The following is a 15089-nucleotide window of genomic DNA, read 5'->3' as shown; positions in this document are numbered from 1 at the left end:
AACGGTTCGTACTCATCCTAATCGGCGAATTAAAAAAAAAAACTAGTTAACAAGTCAATTTCGTAAAAAGCTAAATAATTTGAGTAGAAAATGAATCAGATTGTAGTCAGACCCAACGGTTTCTGTGTCGTAAAGTGAAAATGAGGATTAAGAACAGATAGAGATGCTTTTGGCTTTTCTAATTTTTTAAATTTTTAAAAAGATTTGATTCGATTGAACAATGGTCGGTGAGAATGAACAATGACGCTTTTAAAGTTGCAGTTTCCTTTTTTTTTTTTTTTTTTTTAATCTGCTTTGACGTTATTAGTGGAATCTTCTGACTAAAGCAAAGCTCAGCTCTTAATCTAACATAACAATTAATAAATATATCAATCAGAGCTGTAGTGAAGTTTCTACAGTAGGTGAAGTGAGAGAATGGAGGAGGTACGAGGAGCGAACACGTGGACGGAGGAGCTTGCGAGTTTAGTTGAGGACACGGGGATACATTACGCCGGGGAACCGGAGATCTCGGCTCGGCCGAGAAAATCGGTGAAGGATGAACCGGAACTTGAGAAGGAGAATTTGAAGGATCAAGTGACGGCGTTTTTGAAATCGTGGGGCGAGATGCTTCTAGAATTAGGTAAAGGTTGCAAGGACATACTGCAGCAAACTGTGGTCACCGAGGACTCGTTTGTTGTTCAAAAACTCGGCGGACCGGTGGCCAAAGTTTCAGGCCGGTTGAGATTTTTGAACGATTTTTTGCCTGAGGATCGCGATCCGATTCACGCCTGGCCTGTAGTTTTCTTCGTTTTTATCCTCGCGCTTTGCGGTAGTAATTTAAATGATTCTTTAGATCTGTGCTTTACCTGTTTTGTTTATTGAACTTGCTTTACGCTCAAGTTTGATGCTTTTAGTTCTGTAAATTTAAGTTTGCTACAGTAGTTACATTTGGTGTTGGTTGATGTGGACACTTAACTACTTATAGATTATGTGTAAATAATCTACAATAAGAACTGCATTTGAATTTATTTTCTCAGTCTAGAAGTAACAACATAGTAAAATATTCTGCTCATAGCCCATAGTGTTTGTACATCGAATCTGCTGTTTTAATTTCTGTAGCTTTCGTCCTTAAAGTTGAAATGCAGTGATAGAGGTGTTGGCTGAGTTTGATGAGCAAGATAGGGAACTGAAATCGGTGTCAAATTCTTTTGTTTTTCTGTAATAGTTTTCAGTGAGTAAGAAACATGAAAAATATCTTGGATGTTTATTGTTGTTCATCTATTTTCCATGTGGTATGAGCTAGATGAAGTTCTATTGACACGGTTGAACAATGTGCAGTACTGAGTTTTAATACCAATCAAGATAACTCGGTCCCTCCAGTGAAGAAAGTCCGCATACATCCTCCATCTGCAAGCCGCATACTGCTTCCTGATGGCAGACATTTGGCTTTTCATGAGCTAGGTGTCCCAGCAGGCAGAGCTAGATATTCCTTGATTGCTCCGCATTCATTTCTTTCCTCCAGACTTGCAGGTAGAAAATTACATTCTTCAGTTCTTTGAGGAAGTGGTATACTTCTGCTTTTGATGCGTGATCTTGGTGAAAGTTGGGCAGAAGTGTTGCTAATTTCTTAATAACTTTTCTATGGAAGGTATTCCGGGTGTCAGGACATCACTTCTTGAAGACTTCGGAGTTCGCTTGGTGACATTTGATCTTCCAGGCTTTGGAGAGAGTGATCCTCATCCTAGCAGGAATCTTAACTCTTCAGCATTGGATATGCTGCATCTGGCCAATGCTGTTGGTGTTAGTGACAAGTTTTGGGTGGTGGGTTACTCAAGTGGAAGCATGCATGCATGGGCTGCTCTAAGATACATTCCCAACAGAGTTGCAGGTATATCACGTTCTTCTTCTTATTGAGCTATGATTACCTTTTTAGTACTTTTCGCATACTAAAAATGATTCACACGTTATGTTATCCGGTTATCTTGTGACCTCTAGCCGCTAGCAATACTGCTTCTGTCCTATATTTTAAATTGTGTCAATAGAATTATTGAATCTTAAAACTCGAAATCAATATCCTAGACTCTTGATTTGAAAATTAGCACAAAAGATTTCTAACTGACATATTCATTGTGAATGTGTTTGTTTTGTGTCTTGACTAAATCTGCAGGTGCTGCCATGTTTGCTCCAATGATTAATCCATATGAGCCAAGCATGACCAAGGAAGAAATGAGAAGAACTTGGGAAGAGTGGTTACCTAGAAGAAGATTCATGTACTTTTTAGCTCGTCAATTTCCCAAATTGCTTTCGTTTTCATATCGTCAGAGCTTCCTATCTGGCAAGCATGGTCGTATTGATAAGTGGATGCCCCTGTCACTAAAAAAGAAGGTGATTATTTTAATCTTTCTCAAGAATCAGAACTCTCCAATATTTTCATTTGCATATTGATTGAGAGCCTGGTTTATTTTACTAATGGCTGTTCTTGGCATAAAATTTTCATGTTTATATTAGAATTTAATTTCATACTTGTGAAAGGTTGTAACTATTTTCCTATAGAACAAAGTTGCAGCCACAATTGAATAATCTACCTCAACCAGCTACATTTGACAATATATTTTGACACGTTGTGGTATTTTGCATAACACTATCTTGATATATTCAGGATGAAGTTCTGATTGAAGACCCAATATTTGAAGAGTACTGGCATAGGGATGTAGAGGAGTCAATTCGCCAGGGAAATACAAAACCATTCATTGAGGAAGCAGTGCTACAGGTGTCAAATTGGGGTTTTAGACTGGCAGATCTTCAGGTGCGGAAGGAGTGTCAGAGAAGAGGCTTCCTTCCTTGGCTCAGGGCCATGTACAGTCAGGAAGAATGTGAATTGGCAGGGTTTTTGGGTCCAATACACGTATGGCAGGTTTGTATAATTTTCCGTCTTGCTTGTTAGTTTCCTGCTTCATTATTATTCATAGGCTTGGATGACATCTATTTCTAGTTTTCTACCATTCTTCGGAAGGTCACACTTTCACTTATCTGGGCAAAGCATAAATTTTCATATCCATCTTTAATCCTTATGTAATATAATGTCAACCTTAGATTTAATGTTTCTCCAAAATCCCTTCATAAGGACACATTGCATAAAGATCCTCTCTGTTCTTCCATGTTCTGTTTAGAAATAAGGGGAAGAATTCCTTCCACTTCCCTTCATATCTATGTTACTCTTCCATGTTATCCCGAAACATAACAATGAAAAAATGATATTTGATTCCATATTTGTCCCCCTGTAGCATGGGACAAAGTGACAAATTAATAAATAAAAGTGTGCATATGATTCTCTCAAGGTCCGGCATTTTCAAACATGAATGTATATAAAGGATTTCGTTTATTAAGAAAATCGACTACTCGACTTTATTTATACAAAATGCTATGGACCCTTTTGGAAATATGACAAAACGTTCTATTGGTTATGATGACAACCATCTTGAATCTGGAAGTAATTAGAAACATATTATGTTGCCAAGCAAGTAGGTTGCCTACACATTGTCATTTAACTCCCAAAAAATGAAGATCAAATCTTTAATAATCTTTCTTCGAGTATTCATCATTCATCACTGTCTCTATTCTCTTTGATTATAATAAAAAGAACTTGGATCCACACTTCGAGGTGCAGGAGTATTGATAGCTTTATGGTCATACTTTTTGACTGTACATATTTCAAGTATTTCATGTATACAACCATTTTTGAATTTTTATACTAACATTCTTCATTATTCATGCTTAACAGGGGATGGATGATCAAGTAGTTCCACCATCAATAACTGACTACATTAGCCGAGTTTTACCAGCAGCTGTTGTGCATAAACTCCCATACGAAGGCCACTTTTCTTATTTCTTTTTCTGCGATGATTGCCACTTGCAGATATTTTCTACACTTTTTGGAAGCCCTCAAGGTCCTCTTGAACAAAAAACTGAAATGGTTGAAACTCCATCGGAAGGAGATACGGAAAAGGCATACAGTGTTACCAATTCATCCAGTGAATGAAAAACAATAGCATACGGCATTACCAATTCATCAGTGAATAAAAAACAATGTCCCATGACAAATTTACTAGGGCTTTTTCTTTTTATTTTTCTCATCCCAAATTTTGTAAATACCACAGGTTGCTCTTCTGCTCAGAGAGCGTGAATGATGAAATTTTAATTACGGTATCACGATTTTCGGATGACAAACTAATTTGAGAAGTAGAAAGCAGCAGCTCGTTGAGTTACTTGTTCTGTGGTAAGGGTTGTTAATCTCATTGTTAATTACTATTCTTAATCTCATTGTTAATTGCAGAATCTTTCATAAGAGCAGATCTGTGTATATCTCTCCAATCAAATTTTGCCATGGAGTATTTATATACGTGGATCAATTTGACTGGCATGTGCGTATATTGCTCGAATGAAATTATGCCACGTACAATACGTGAAGTCGTGAATCAATTTCACTGGATACTGCTAGTCATGCACACCGATACAGCAATTTATCAAGTACTATTTCTTGGAGTAAAGAAAGTGTGCAAGCCAGTGGATAACACACCGAAGTGACAAATGAGAGAAATAATGAAGTCAAAACATTTGAGTGGCTCTGCTAGCAAAATTGATTTTCGTTTTAACAAATGTCACTCCAAACTGCAAAATGAACATGGCTTCGCATATTTTTGCGGATGCCATTGTAGGTTTGTACTGAGGTCATAGATCATATCCTTTGGAAAATTTACACATGACCATACAATATTCACAAAGCTTGCTTGTCCTCAAAGAGCTTAATGATACACGAAAGTGATTCAATTATCACCAAACAAAACTAGAGAGTGAAGATTACAGGCCTGTATCATTAGAACCAACAAAGTAACAAAGATTACAATAATTACCATCAATTTAATCACTAATATAGAACCCGATACAAAAAGTTTCCCTCAACTCAACTGATTTATTCAAGTAAAAAAAAAATATATTCAGATTTTCCATGCAGTGCACAATAATGGTCTGAAAGAATCATATGAATAATTACTCCGGGGATTTGACTTTCCAAACTCAACTCCCAGAGCTTTTACGAATTAGCCCCACAGAGATTGGGATAGTCTGACTAAAATGCAGAATTGCTGCCTTTGGTTCTTCTGAGCATTATATCTTTAGCTTCATTAATTTTAGATGCCAGGTAATGGCTACCACCTGCATCTGGATGGTTTGCTACCATCACTCTTCTATGAGCTTCTTTGACCTTCTCTGTTGGAGTACTTTCTCTGACGAAGAAAAGAAGTTAAAGAGAGAAATTAAGGCTCAGATTCAAAAGAAACACTTTTAACAGCAGAATTTGCATAATTATATTGAACACAAGCAGAAGGGACAAAATAGTATGAACAGGAAAAGAAGCATTGGTTTTGTATCATTGTGTCAATGACAATATTAGAGGGTAAACAACAGCGGCTTTACAATTCGAAGCAAACCAAGAAAATGGGAGTTTAACTTGCATCTTCACCACAAAATTATTCATTGTCCTAAATCTAAAATGAAGAACTCATTGCCGATGTAGCTACAGTAAGATTTCGAAATTTGAATGAGAAACAAGGGTTCATATTCACACTTACACATCGACCTACAACTTCATCTGGCTCTAAATTAACAGAACTAAACAATCATCAACAGCTTAAAGTCAAATGATAAAAGGCCCCAGAGGATTTCTGGATTATTAGGTAATCAAATAAGGCTTTAATTTGAAATGAGGTCCATTTCGGAACTAGCAAAGCAGCTCAAACTAACTGAAAGCCAAGCGCAAAATGAAATGAAACATTAATCGTTACCAGTTATCTTCCCACACAAGACCCAAATAAGAGTAAGGACCTCCATGACATTAACATCACAACATCGAATCAAGTAAAATTTTCAACTAATGCTATTAAAGATACATATATCATTTGACAAGCAGATATCAACCGTACCTGACTCCAAGTATCAGAGCCGCTTCCCTCCTCGTCATCACAGGCTGAAAACCACCTTCGTAAAATTTCCGCATTCTAGCTGTCGGCGGTCTTGCCTTGAATGCCTGCCAGGCCCTGATGCCATACTTACCAGCATAAGCAGCAGCAGCGACTGCCATTCCCGCTATCAATGGTGCAACCTGATTCGACTTTTACATTCTAACTCTCAGTAAGTAATAAGCAGGTCGTTAATACTAACACAGACAAGAAATTAAAGTCTTCTTCAATCAAATTCATATCAAACTACGTTGAAAGTTTTACATGTAAATTCCTTTTTTTTTCCTTTTTTTTTCCCCTTAAGAAGCCAGAAATCTCTAGCTATCTCTCCTTTGCACACAAGGCATGATTGTAATCAATACGCAATTAGCCATCCTAATAGGAGGATCTAGAAAATTATGTTCCGATCTGGACATCAAAAACTAAAAATAAAAACTCTAAAACTCTTAAGCATGCAATTATCGAACCCTAAAATAAAACTTTAATGGAAAAAAATCGGCATATTTTGCATCAAAATCAAGGATTTCATGAATAATTTAAGGTGCGCGAATGGTGTAATGACTGCCCCACTGTCTCCGACATGAAGCCGGTGACATTGAAATCTCCGTGAAGATGCGAGAGCACCAAGGGCTAGAGGGTAAGACCCCGTGCACATTAACTGTAGCTTCGCAGAGGGAGGGAGGGAGGGAGGGAGAGAGAGAGAAACTTACCATGTTCAAAATATCTCAGAGAGCGAAAAAAATGGGCAGGAACAGTTGACGACCCTGGGCTTTAGGGTTTTGCAGATTCTTTTCCAGCAAGTATGATAATACGTCACAAAAGGGTACTCTATATGTGTTGAATTTAAAATACATGGCTTAAGGGTACTTTATATTTCGTAAATTAAAAATTTGTATTCATTGAATTGGAACGTAACAAGAAGTTTCTACTTTGTCGGCTGAGTTAATATTAAAAAAAAAAAAAGAAAAGAGAAATTAACCATATTAACAATAATAATATTATTACCTTTTAGATAATTAAAACATATACGTCTTATAAATAGTGTGACGTATTTCAAATTTTTTATCTTAAAAATTTATTTCAAATTATGTGACATTCATTAATTGGTGGGTGGTTAATTAAATAACATAATTAATCTATTTAAATTTTATAAAAAAAAATTACCAACTACTTAATAAATGGTAGAACATTCAAAATGAAATTTAGGATAAAAATTTTAAATATCTATTATTACTCATAATTTCTGCCTCAAGTTTTGTGTGAAATATTTTTAATTAATATGCTAACTTATAACTCGAGACTTTTATGGTGATTTCGATATCAAATGTTGCATTGGCGGGAATCCAAATTATTGTCTACTGTAAATGTGGTAGATGTACGCTTGATTAAGACGAGAAGGTCAATGATGTTTCATTCTATGAGTTTCCATTTCTATCTTCCATTCTCTTTTTTGATATTTTTTGTTGTCTTTTTATTTTATTTTTTTAAATGTTACAAACATGCATTTTAAAGAAAAGTCAGGGAAAAGCACTCTTCACTACTCGGATTTGATGTAATAATTTATTTCATCTTTACTTTCTAAACAATTGTTTAAGCACCATTGCATGAATTTACAATTAGTTTGTTGTATAATTTATTAAGAGCAAAATAAGATTTTCAATTAAATAAATGTAAACTGTTTTAAAATAAAAATATCAAGAATAATGAAATACCATTTGATTGTCTGTATAAATTTAAAATCTAAGGATAATATATATGTGTGTGTATGTTCATTAAATATTTTTAATGAAATCAACTAAATATTTGTAGTAGTTGTTGTTGTAATAATAATAATAATTGTTCAATTAGATATCACTATCCATATCAAAGCTAGTGATACATTAAAAGACAAAAAAAACACAGATAATATAATACATTGTATTTTATTATTTAGTATTTTAAATTCGTGTTTTTATGTTTTTAGTGTGTTTTTTTAATGTAAATGAAGGAGTCTGTGTTTACTTTTAGTAAAGTAACAATATTAATTGATTATTTATTTATTTATTTCAACCATATTGAAGTTATGGACAAGATAAATGACCCAAAAAAACTCACGTCTATGAAATCTATGTTTTTTTTGTCCCGAATGTATATTTTACAGACTATTTAGTGTTACTATCATTTATTTATTAAGTTATTTTTAAATTTTAAATTTATGTTGAAATTCATATGTTATTTAATTGTGTTTAAAGTTCTATTTTAAAATAATTTGTATATACTTAATTAAAAATATTATTTTGCTCTTAATGAATTAAACAATAAATTGGCGTTGTGGGCTATTGTTTAAAAAATAAGGATAAAATGTATTATTATTAAAATAGTTAGGATGAAATGAGTTATGAAATCAAACTCTAAGGGTAAAAAAGACTTTTTTCCCTAAAAGTCTTATACAATTTTTATTTTATAAATCCCAGTATCTTGATAAATAATTAGACCTTTGTGTAATACTTAGCACTAAATAAAGCTATCGAAAGAAAAGGGACAATTTCGTTATTATTAGGTTGGATTTTTGCAAATAACATCATGTTGTAAATTGAACTCACTCATAGTTGGGATGTTCAAAACAATTATAATAGAATTTTGTTAAATTGATACTCAATAAATTAATAATCTCGATTAAATAATAGTTTTACTAATCCTGACTTGGAGTCAACATGGTAAATTAATAATTTGATAAATTTATTAGATATTAATTTTTTGTTTTAAAATGAATCGAACTAATACATAAATTAATAATTAACTTATTCGAAGCTTAATAAATATTTTAAGTCTATGGTTTTCTTTATTATAGTAGCATAATGTTTACAAATTTCATCGATTATTATAACTTTCTTTATACCTTTCAAATAAAAAGTCATTGTTATATTTTATGCGTCACGTTAAGAGAAATAAAAGAAATATTGACTTAATGTATTGCCTCCAAAAAGCCTTATATAATCAGTTATCATATAATTATGATCCAACTATGAAATCTAACAAAAAAAATTATTAAGTGCCTAATTCACTCATTCAACATGAAAATCAGAACTATATTATATAGCCTGATAGAATCACCACATTATTTAATTATACTACAACAATTCATAAAAGTTTCTATACGAATATAATATTTTCTTTACAAATTATTAATTTATCGAGATTTTAGTGTATAACCAAATAAGCAACTCAACATCCACTCAGACAATTTTAATTATGCAGGAGAAAAAAAAAAAGTCAAGTAAACACATTGAACATTGAATAAACAAGAAATAGGAAATCAAATATTCGTTATAAGTTGATACAATGAATCAAGAATTTCAACAACATGACAAATGTGTGTTCTTTTATGAAAATACAATGATGCTAAACTCAATCAGATAATTGGTTAACATCATGAAAGTCAAGAATGCCAAATAAACAGATAGTGGTAAATGTGTAAATATAAACAATGAACAGATAAATAAGGATAAATGAGAGGCAATCTAATAGAATGATTGACCCCATGAGACTGATTTCACCCCAAAACAATAAATAAAAACTTTAACAGCTGAAGAAGATTCTGAATAATATCATGCTCTCTTTTCCTTTTCCATGGACGTGGGAGGACTCTATTGTCATAGCTTTAACTGCTTCCGTTGGTCACACTGATTTCCAAATTAATGCTGCTTTCCAGTTTTGGAGGACCAGAATGCCGCCTTGGCCTGGCAGGAGAAGGTGGATAAGCTAGCCGTTTCTTAGCAGAGGCCAAGGTTGCTTTCTCAGGAGTACCATTTTTATCTACCCCTAATGGGCTCTGCAACCTGGATTTGGCTTTTGCAGACTCGGTGGGTACCATATAACGCGGAGCTGACGGAGAGGTTGGTAGACTCTCATCATCTCTCACTGATGAGCCTGCAATGCTGTGCCTTCGGTATGACTGTACACTCACCATGCTTCTGGAATCATCATCCAGGCCTGAAACACTACCCCTTGGACTAGCTGGCTTTGTCTTTTTTGCAACTGTTGAAGATGCAGACTTGGTAGGAGTTGATGGGGACTGATGTTTTGGGGTTTTGCTAATTTTTTGATTGGTTGTTGGGGAAAGCTTATCAGAATTGAGTTGATAGCGAGCAAAAGATTTGCTGATTTCTCCTGCAACAATGCTGCGGTTTGCACTTTTTACAGATGACTGATCATTGTTAGGTTCTTTCTCAGTCGCGCTACGGCTCTCCCATGGCCGGGCTGCCATCCAACGTTCCAGCCAGCTCCAACCCCACGTGGGATTCCTCGGATCCATGAACATTGGGTTTGAAGACTTCGAAGAATTCTTCCAGGTTTGCTGTACAGCAGCATTAAAGAAGGGTTAAAATAAGACCTCATCAAATTATCAGGCAATGCACAGGCCAGATCTCAATCATAGACATGGAAATTATATAATAAATAGGTACAAGGTTTCAATGACTTCAACCTAGTTACTTATCAATGACTCATGCAACCACATCAGCTAAATTTAAATAGCTCACTTGGCCGCAAATACAAATTCAAAAGTTATCCAGCCTTGTTTAGATCATCATTTGGTAGACAGGATTTCCCATACCCAAGCCTAAACTCTCTTTTTGAGTCACACCCAGACACAGAAAGATAAACAGAAAATTGAAAATATAAAATAATCTCTTGCAAGCTAACAGTGAAACTAGAAAGAGTACTGTGTCACCTGATGCGTAAATGAGTAAGCCATTGCCCTTTCTCTTCTCATAGTTGCTTCATATTTGCTTAGCAGATTCGCTTCAACTTGCTCCTTTGACTGTATGCTGTCATCCCATTCCTCCCCCATCTGTGTCAACATTTAAAATAATTGAACTCAGCAGAAAAGGACAGGGACAATAAGCCACTTAAACAGCTAATGGCATTTACAGATGAAAAATTAACTGCCTCTCTGAGGAGCCAAACACTGTCCGGGAAACATAAACTTTGTTCCGAACATCTACAAGATCTAATTATCACTTCACCACAGTTGGGAGTGGAAATTTGAGCCGAATACAAATAATTCAATTTTGCAAAACACAGTTTCAGGGATATGCGCTCAAACTAGTCATGGCTGTCGGATTTGATTTTTCTATAAGCAATAAGACTTTCATATTGAAGGTAATATAGACACAACCTACGATAACAAATTCCCTCCAAGTGAGCAGGAAAACCATACAGAGATATGCTAACAAAGGGATATAACAAAAACCTGCATTGCAAGCTCTTTAGCATGTTTTTGCAGGAGTTGTCTCTGGAGAGCTTGATTCTCTTCTGACATCCTGACCCTCCTAGAACGAATTTGGGACTGCAGACGGGAGAGTGTTTGCATGCATCTAAGGGTGTTAGCAGCTTGTCTTTTCACCACTGGTCCTTCCATAAGCAATTTTAGCCTGACAAGACCTCTCAAAGCTCTCAATGCCCTTCTTGCCTAAAAACAAGCCCAGCTCATAAATTCCAGAAGAAACTCAGGATATAATATGATGATAACAAGATCTTTTTCAAAGAGTTAAAGGAAAAAAATATTAAAAAAAAAAGAGGAGAGAGAGGAACTTCCAGACTGACAATACAACCAAGTGATGAACCACAATGATAACCCAAGACAGAAGCATAGGGCAATTAATTCTCTCCTTTATGAATGAAAAATCCTTAGGAATATGTGGTTATTTTGTTCGAGAAACAGCTGGATATATAATTCCAACTGATATGCCACACACATAAAATTGTGAATGCGAGAGGGTCCACTAAATTGCATAACACTTGCTATCACCGACATATATTAACGAATAGCTCAATTTCTTGAGCTGCATTGCTATTCATTACAAGTTAACTCTTCTTTCATTCTAAATTTTCTCCATTAACACACAATCACATGTGTAACAGGATGTGAATACACAACTGGATAAGATACTTAGCCACTTACCATATGGACCAAGATGATATTCCAATCAGTTCAAAAAATAAAAATAAGGCCATGAAAAAAACAAGACAAAACTTTTTCCACTTGATCCTCCAATGAACCAAAAAGCTCGACATAATTATATGAAATGCTATATAGGACAACACATACCAAGTAACCACGGAAAGCTGTTTGAATCCTAATTGCTGCTGCTTCCTCTTTTGACTTTCCAGCAAAGCGAGTATTTGTCACAATTCGAACCTCAGTTACAGACTGATCAGCAGAAACAGCAGCCATTGCAGGCACTGCAGTAATAACTTCCTCATTTGCTACATGGTTGCTCAGCTCATTCTCCGCTACAGTTATTTCTACCTCCTCTGGCTGAAGAGGAGGAGCGGGAGGAGGCAGCGTTGTTTTGACAGTTTCTAAAGGAGCAGAATTGGAACCTTCTTTTTGCTTCCCAAACCATTTCTTCTTCGATTTCTAGAACCACAGCCACCAAAATCACTAAAACCATAAAACCATCAACAGTAACAGTTACTCCACAAAAAAAAAAAAAAAGGAAATTCCTTAAACCTTGTCTTTCTTCTCCTTGGATTCTGGGCTGAAAGCATTCTTTACACTAGCAAACCACTTTCCTTTTTTCCCCATCACCTTATCATTCCTCAATTACTAACCCTTTTCATAAATAAAAAAAAGATCAAAATTTGTAACTCAAGATCCACATTTAAACATTAAAAACAAAAAAGAAAAAAACCTGTCCTATGCAATGCCACTACATTAATTCACAATTAATGTTAATGTTATTTCATTCACAATCACAAGTTCAAAATGGCATTATCCCAACAGTAGTTACATGAAATTCATACAAAAATCAAATTAAACTAAAAAAGTAACGACAAAAGGATATGAACGAAGCTTACCAGTGGAAAAGAACAAAAGTGGTAACCGCCAGATCTCAAACAAGCTAAGAAAGTTGAATGGGAAAAGACAAAACAGGAAGATGGGGTTGCGTGTTTTTCTTTCTAGTTACAGAACATAACAAAAAGATTGAACCTTTGAAATGTTGTTGCTGTTGTTGAAGATGAGTTGGTCTGTGTGTGTGTGTGTGTGTGTGTGTGAAGAGAGAGATAGAAGGAAAATGAGGAAAAAAAAATCAGATCTTGAGAAGGAATAATAACAAGAGTGGGATGAAGCAGAACCAGCTGGTTTCTTTAGCTACTGCGACCCCACTTCTTGGGTTGAGTAAAAATGGGTCCCAGTTTATTTATTTTATTTTTAATTTTGATCGCCGCTCTGCCTTTGCCGTTTTATTGGTGAAGAAAAATCAATTTGATTCGATACTTTGCTCTTTTTTATCTCTCTCCTGTTCGTTCGGCAACTAACCCTGTGATTTAGCAAAAAGTGTCAATCCTCTGTGTCATCAACTTTTTCATTATTTTTCTATTTAAACCCTCAAGTTTATTATATTTTATGTTTCTAACCTTAATCATGAATCATCACCAGTTTACGCCACTTGTAACTGCAGGTTTGGTGCGGCACTACTAAACTACTCTTCTAGCAGCTACAAAAGGAACTTTTATAAGGAAGAGATTCAATTCCTACTCATGACAATTTGTGAATAAATTTTACTTTTATATGGAGAAATTTTCTTCCATTTTTGAATTGCACTCATTGTTATTGGGTTGATAGGTTGATTTGAGGTCTCCAAACTTTTAATTATAATGTTAATAAAGGTCCAGATATAATGAAGTATTTTTACTCTATAGCATTTTTAATAAGCACACAATCATAATAATATTTATTTATTTATTATTTTATTTGTATGATTATGAGACAGTATTCTATGACAGAGCAACTCTACCATATTTATTGTCTACTAATTATTATAATCTAATGTTGTATATATGTGTATATTGATTTCGTGAGTAGGGTTTCTTTTAGAAAAATAAAATTATTATTTTACATTTATATGGAGAAGTTTAAATTTAGGACTTTGAGAATTATTTTTATTTTTTAAGACATTACAATTTGCACCCCCACCTCAACCCTAAATTATTGAAATTATTAAACGTATTCTCTTAAACTTAAACATACAATAACATTTTGCTTTCACCGAGAGAGTTAAGTTAACTAATTAGATTATCCTTTGAACATAATTTCTAAGAATTGAGTTTTATTAAAGGGTTGAATTTTCTGAAATGTCCATATTCATTGTCCATTCGAATAAGACCCAATAATTTCTCATAAATTTCAATTAAAAATATTCAATTTGTTGTTTCCGTTCTCTTACTTTTCGTTTTTTATTTTATTTTATGGCTTTATTAAAGCATGGTTGTGCTTGTTTAATATTAACTTAATAGTGTGACACGTTGGTCACATAGTTATAAGCAAGTAGCATTACACGTACAATGGATAATTCAAATGAGTTGTCCAGCATAGTTTGACTCAAAATTTGAACACTATCCTTCTGTCCCTCTCTACAAAAATAATTAATATTTTAATTTGAACAAATAATTAAATAATAAATATAATTTATGAGTGATTCATATACTAAAATTTACTTGGATAATGAAAAAATCGAGGCCCAAAATTTTTCTTAAGATTGTAATAGTAAATCTCAAAAACTTCAATAAGAAAACAAATAAGTCAGCAGCCAAATTAGGGATTTTTTTAAGAGAAAAAAAGGGGTATATGAATTTTCATAAGAAAATAACATCATTTCAAATTTTCAATCGTTTTAGATAAATACAAAAAATACTTTAGGGTTTTAATGATACCGTTGTTAATTACACAATTAATAGCTATACACATAATATGATTTATTACACTTATATATTAATTAGACAATGCTACGTACGTGATGACATTAGGGTGAAATTACTCCTAATTGATTGCTTATTAATGAAAGAACCAATATGCTTTGTTTCTGTCAACAAGGGAAAGTGACGTGTGCTTACAAGACAAATTTATTTGTAAGCTTTATTGTGTCATGATCTGGCAATCAAATATTTGTTTATCAAATACTAAAACTAGCCGTTGCAATTTTTATTTATAAAATGTGCACGCAATTCAACTCTTACTCAACTACCCAAATAATAATATCACACGTTAATTAATTAATCCTACCCTATCCAATTATTGTGCAACCTTCTTCTATTTCTTGTTAATTTTCC

General features: G+C 34.0%; 3 protein-coding genes across 5 annotated transcripts; 1 reads left to right on the top strand and 2 right to left on the bottom strand.

Annotated features, from left to right (window-relative positions):
* Positions 1 to 4244, top strand: LOC102620084 (uncharacterized). The gene is made up of 6 exons (XM_025099809.2): positions 1 to 808; positions 1318 to 1509; positions 1628 to 1867; positions 2147 to 2364; positions 2639 to 2893; positions 3761 to 4244. The coding sequence occupies exons 1-6, from the start codon at positions 415 to 417 to the stop codon at positions 4016 to 4018; spliced, it is 1557 nt and encodes a 518-aa protein (XP_024955577.1). The 5' UTR covers positions 1 to 414; the 3' UTR covers positions 4019 to 4244.
* A 541-nt stretch (positions 4245 to 4785) lies between these two features.
* On the bottom strand, positions 4786 to 6842 carry LOC102619602 (mitochondrial import inner membrane translocase subunit TIM14-2). Of its 2 annotated transcripts, none has more exons than XM_006480601.4 (3): positions 6704 to 6842; positions 5958 to 6145; positions 4786 to 5261 (listed from the first exon to the last, which is right to left on the bottom strand). In XM_006480601.4, the coding sequence occupies exons 1-3, from the start codon at positions 6704 to 6706 to the stop codon at positions 5105 to 5107; spliced, it is 348 nt and encodes a 115-aa protein (XP_006480664.1). In that variant the 5' UTR covers positions 6707 to 6842; the 3' UTR covers positions 4786 to 5104. The 2 variants fall into 2 exon arrangements, with proteins under 2 accessions (XP_006480664.1, XP_006480665.1); XM_006480602.4 differs by having other exon boundaries at positions 5958 to 6136.
* A 2403-nt stretch (positions 6843 to 9245) lies between these two features.
* On the bottom strand, positions 9246 to 13226 carry LOC102619119 (protein IQ-DOMAIN 2). 2 transcript variants are annotated; one of them, XM_025100145.2, is made up of 6 exons: positions 12837 to 13226; positions 12490 to 12585; positions 12085 to 12396; positions 11227 to 11445; positions 10705 to 10824; positions 9246 to 10329 (listed from the first exon to the last, which is right to left on the bottom strand). In XM_025100145.2, exons 2-6 carry the CDS (start codon positions 12562 to 12564, stop codon positions 9634 to 9636), a joined length of 1422 nt encoding a protein of 473 aa, XP_024955913.1. In that variant the 5' UTR covers positions 12565 to 12585; positions 12837 to 13226; the 3' UTR covers positions 9246 to 9633. The 2 variants fall into 2 exon arrangements, with proteins under 2 accessions (XP_024955913.1, XP_052299580.1); XM_052443620.1 differs by having other exon boundaries at positions 12490 to 12591; positions 12837 to 13225.
* Positions 13227 to 15089: the final 1863 nt, after the last annotated feature.

This window comes from Citrus sinensis, chromosome 6, assembly GCF_022201045.2.
Source record: "Citrus sinensis cultivar Valencia sweet orange chromosome 6, DVS_A1.0, whole genome shotgun sequence".
In the NCBI taxonomy this organism is placed as follows: Eukaryota; Viridiplantae; Streptophyta; class Magnoliopsida; order Sapindales; family Rutaceae; genus Citrus; species Citrus sinensis.
Note: the sequence above shows the minus strand (reverse complement) of the source record. Positions and strands in the feature narration are given on the sequence as shown.

Excerpts from the sequence above, each read along its gene's own strand:
- LOC102620084 (XM_025099809.2), top strand. The coding sequence starts at position 415 with ATGGAGGAGGTACGAGGAGCGAACACGTGGACGGAGGAGCTTGCGAGT. Across the intron at positions 809-1,317 it reads TTTTATCCTCGCGCTTTGCG|TACTGAGTTTTAATACCAAT; the intron begins GTAGTAATTTAA and ends AACAATGTGCAG. Across the intron at positions 1,868-2,146 it reads CATTCCCAACAGAGTTGCAG|GTGCTGCCATGTTTGCTCCA; the intron begins GTATATCACGTT and ends CTAAATCTGCAG.
- LOC102619602 (XM_006480601.4), bottom strand. Across the intron at positions 5,262-5,957 it reads GCTCTGATACTTGGAGTCAG|AGAAAGTACTCCAACAGAGA; the intron begins GTACGGTTGATA and ends TTTCTTCGTCAG.
- LOC102619119 (XM_025100145.2), bottom strand. The coding sequence starts at position 12,564 with ATGGGGAAAAAAGGAAAGTGGTTTGCTAGTGTAAAGAATGCTTTCAGC. Across the intron at positions 10,825-11,226 it reads CTAAAGAGCTTGCAATGCAG|ATGGGGGAGGAATGGGATGA; the intron begins GTTTTTGTTATA and ends ATGTTGACACAG. Across the intron at positions 10,330-10,704 it reads CTTACTCATTTACGCATCAG|CAAACCTGGAAGAATTCTTC; the intron begins GTGACACAGTAC and ends GCTGCTGTACAG.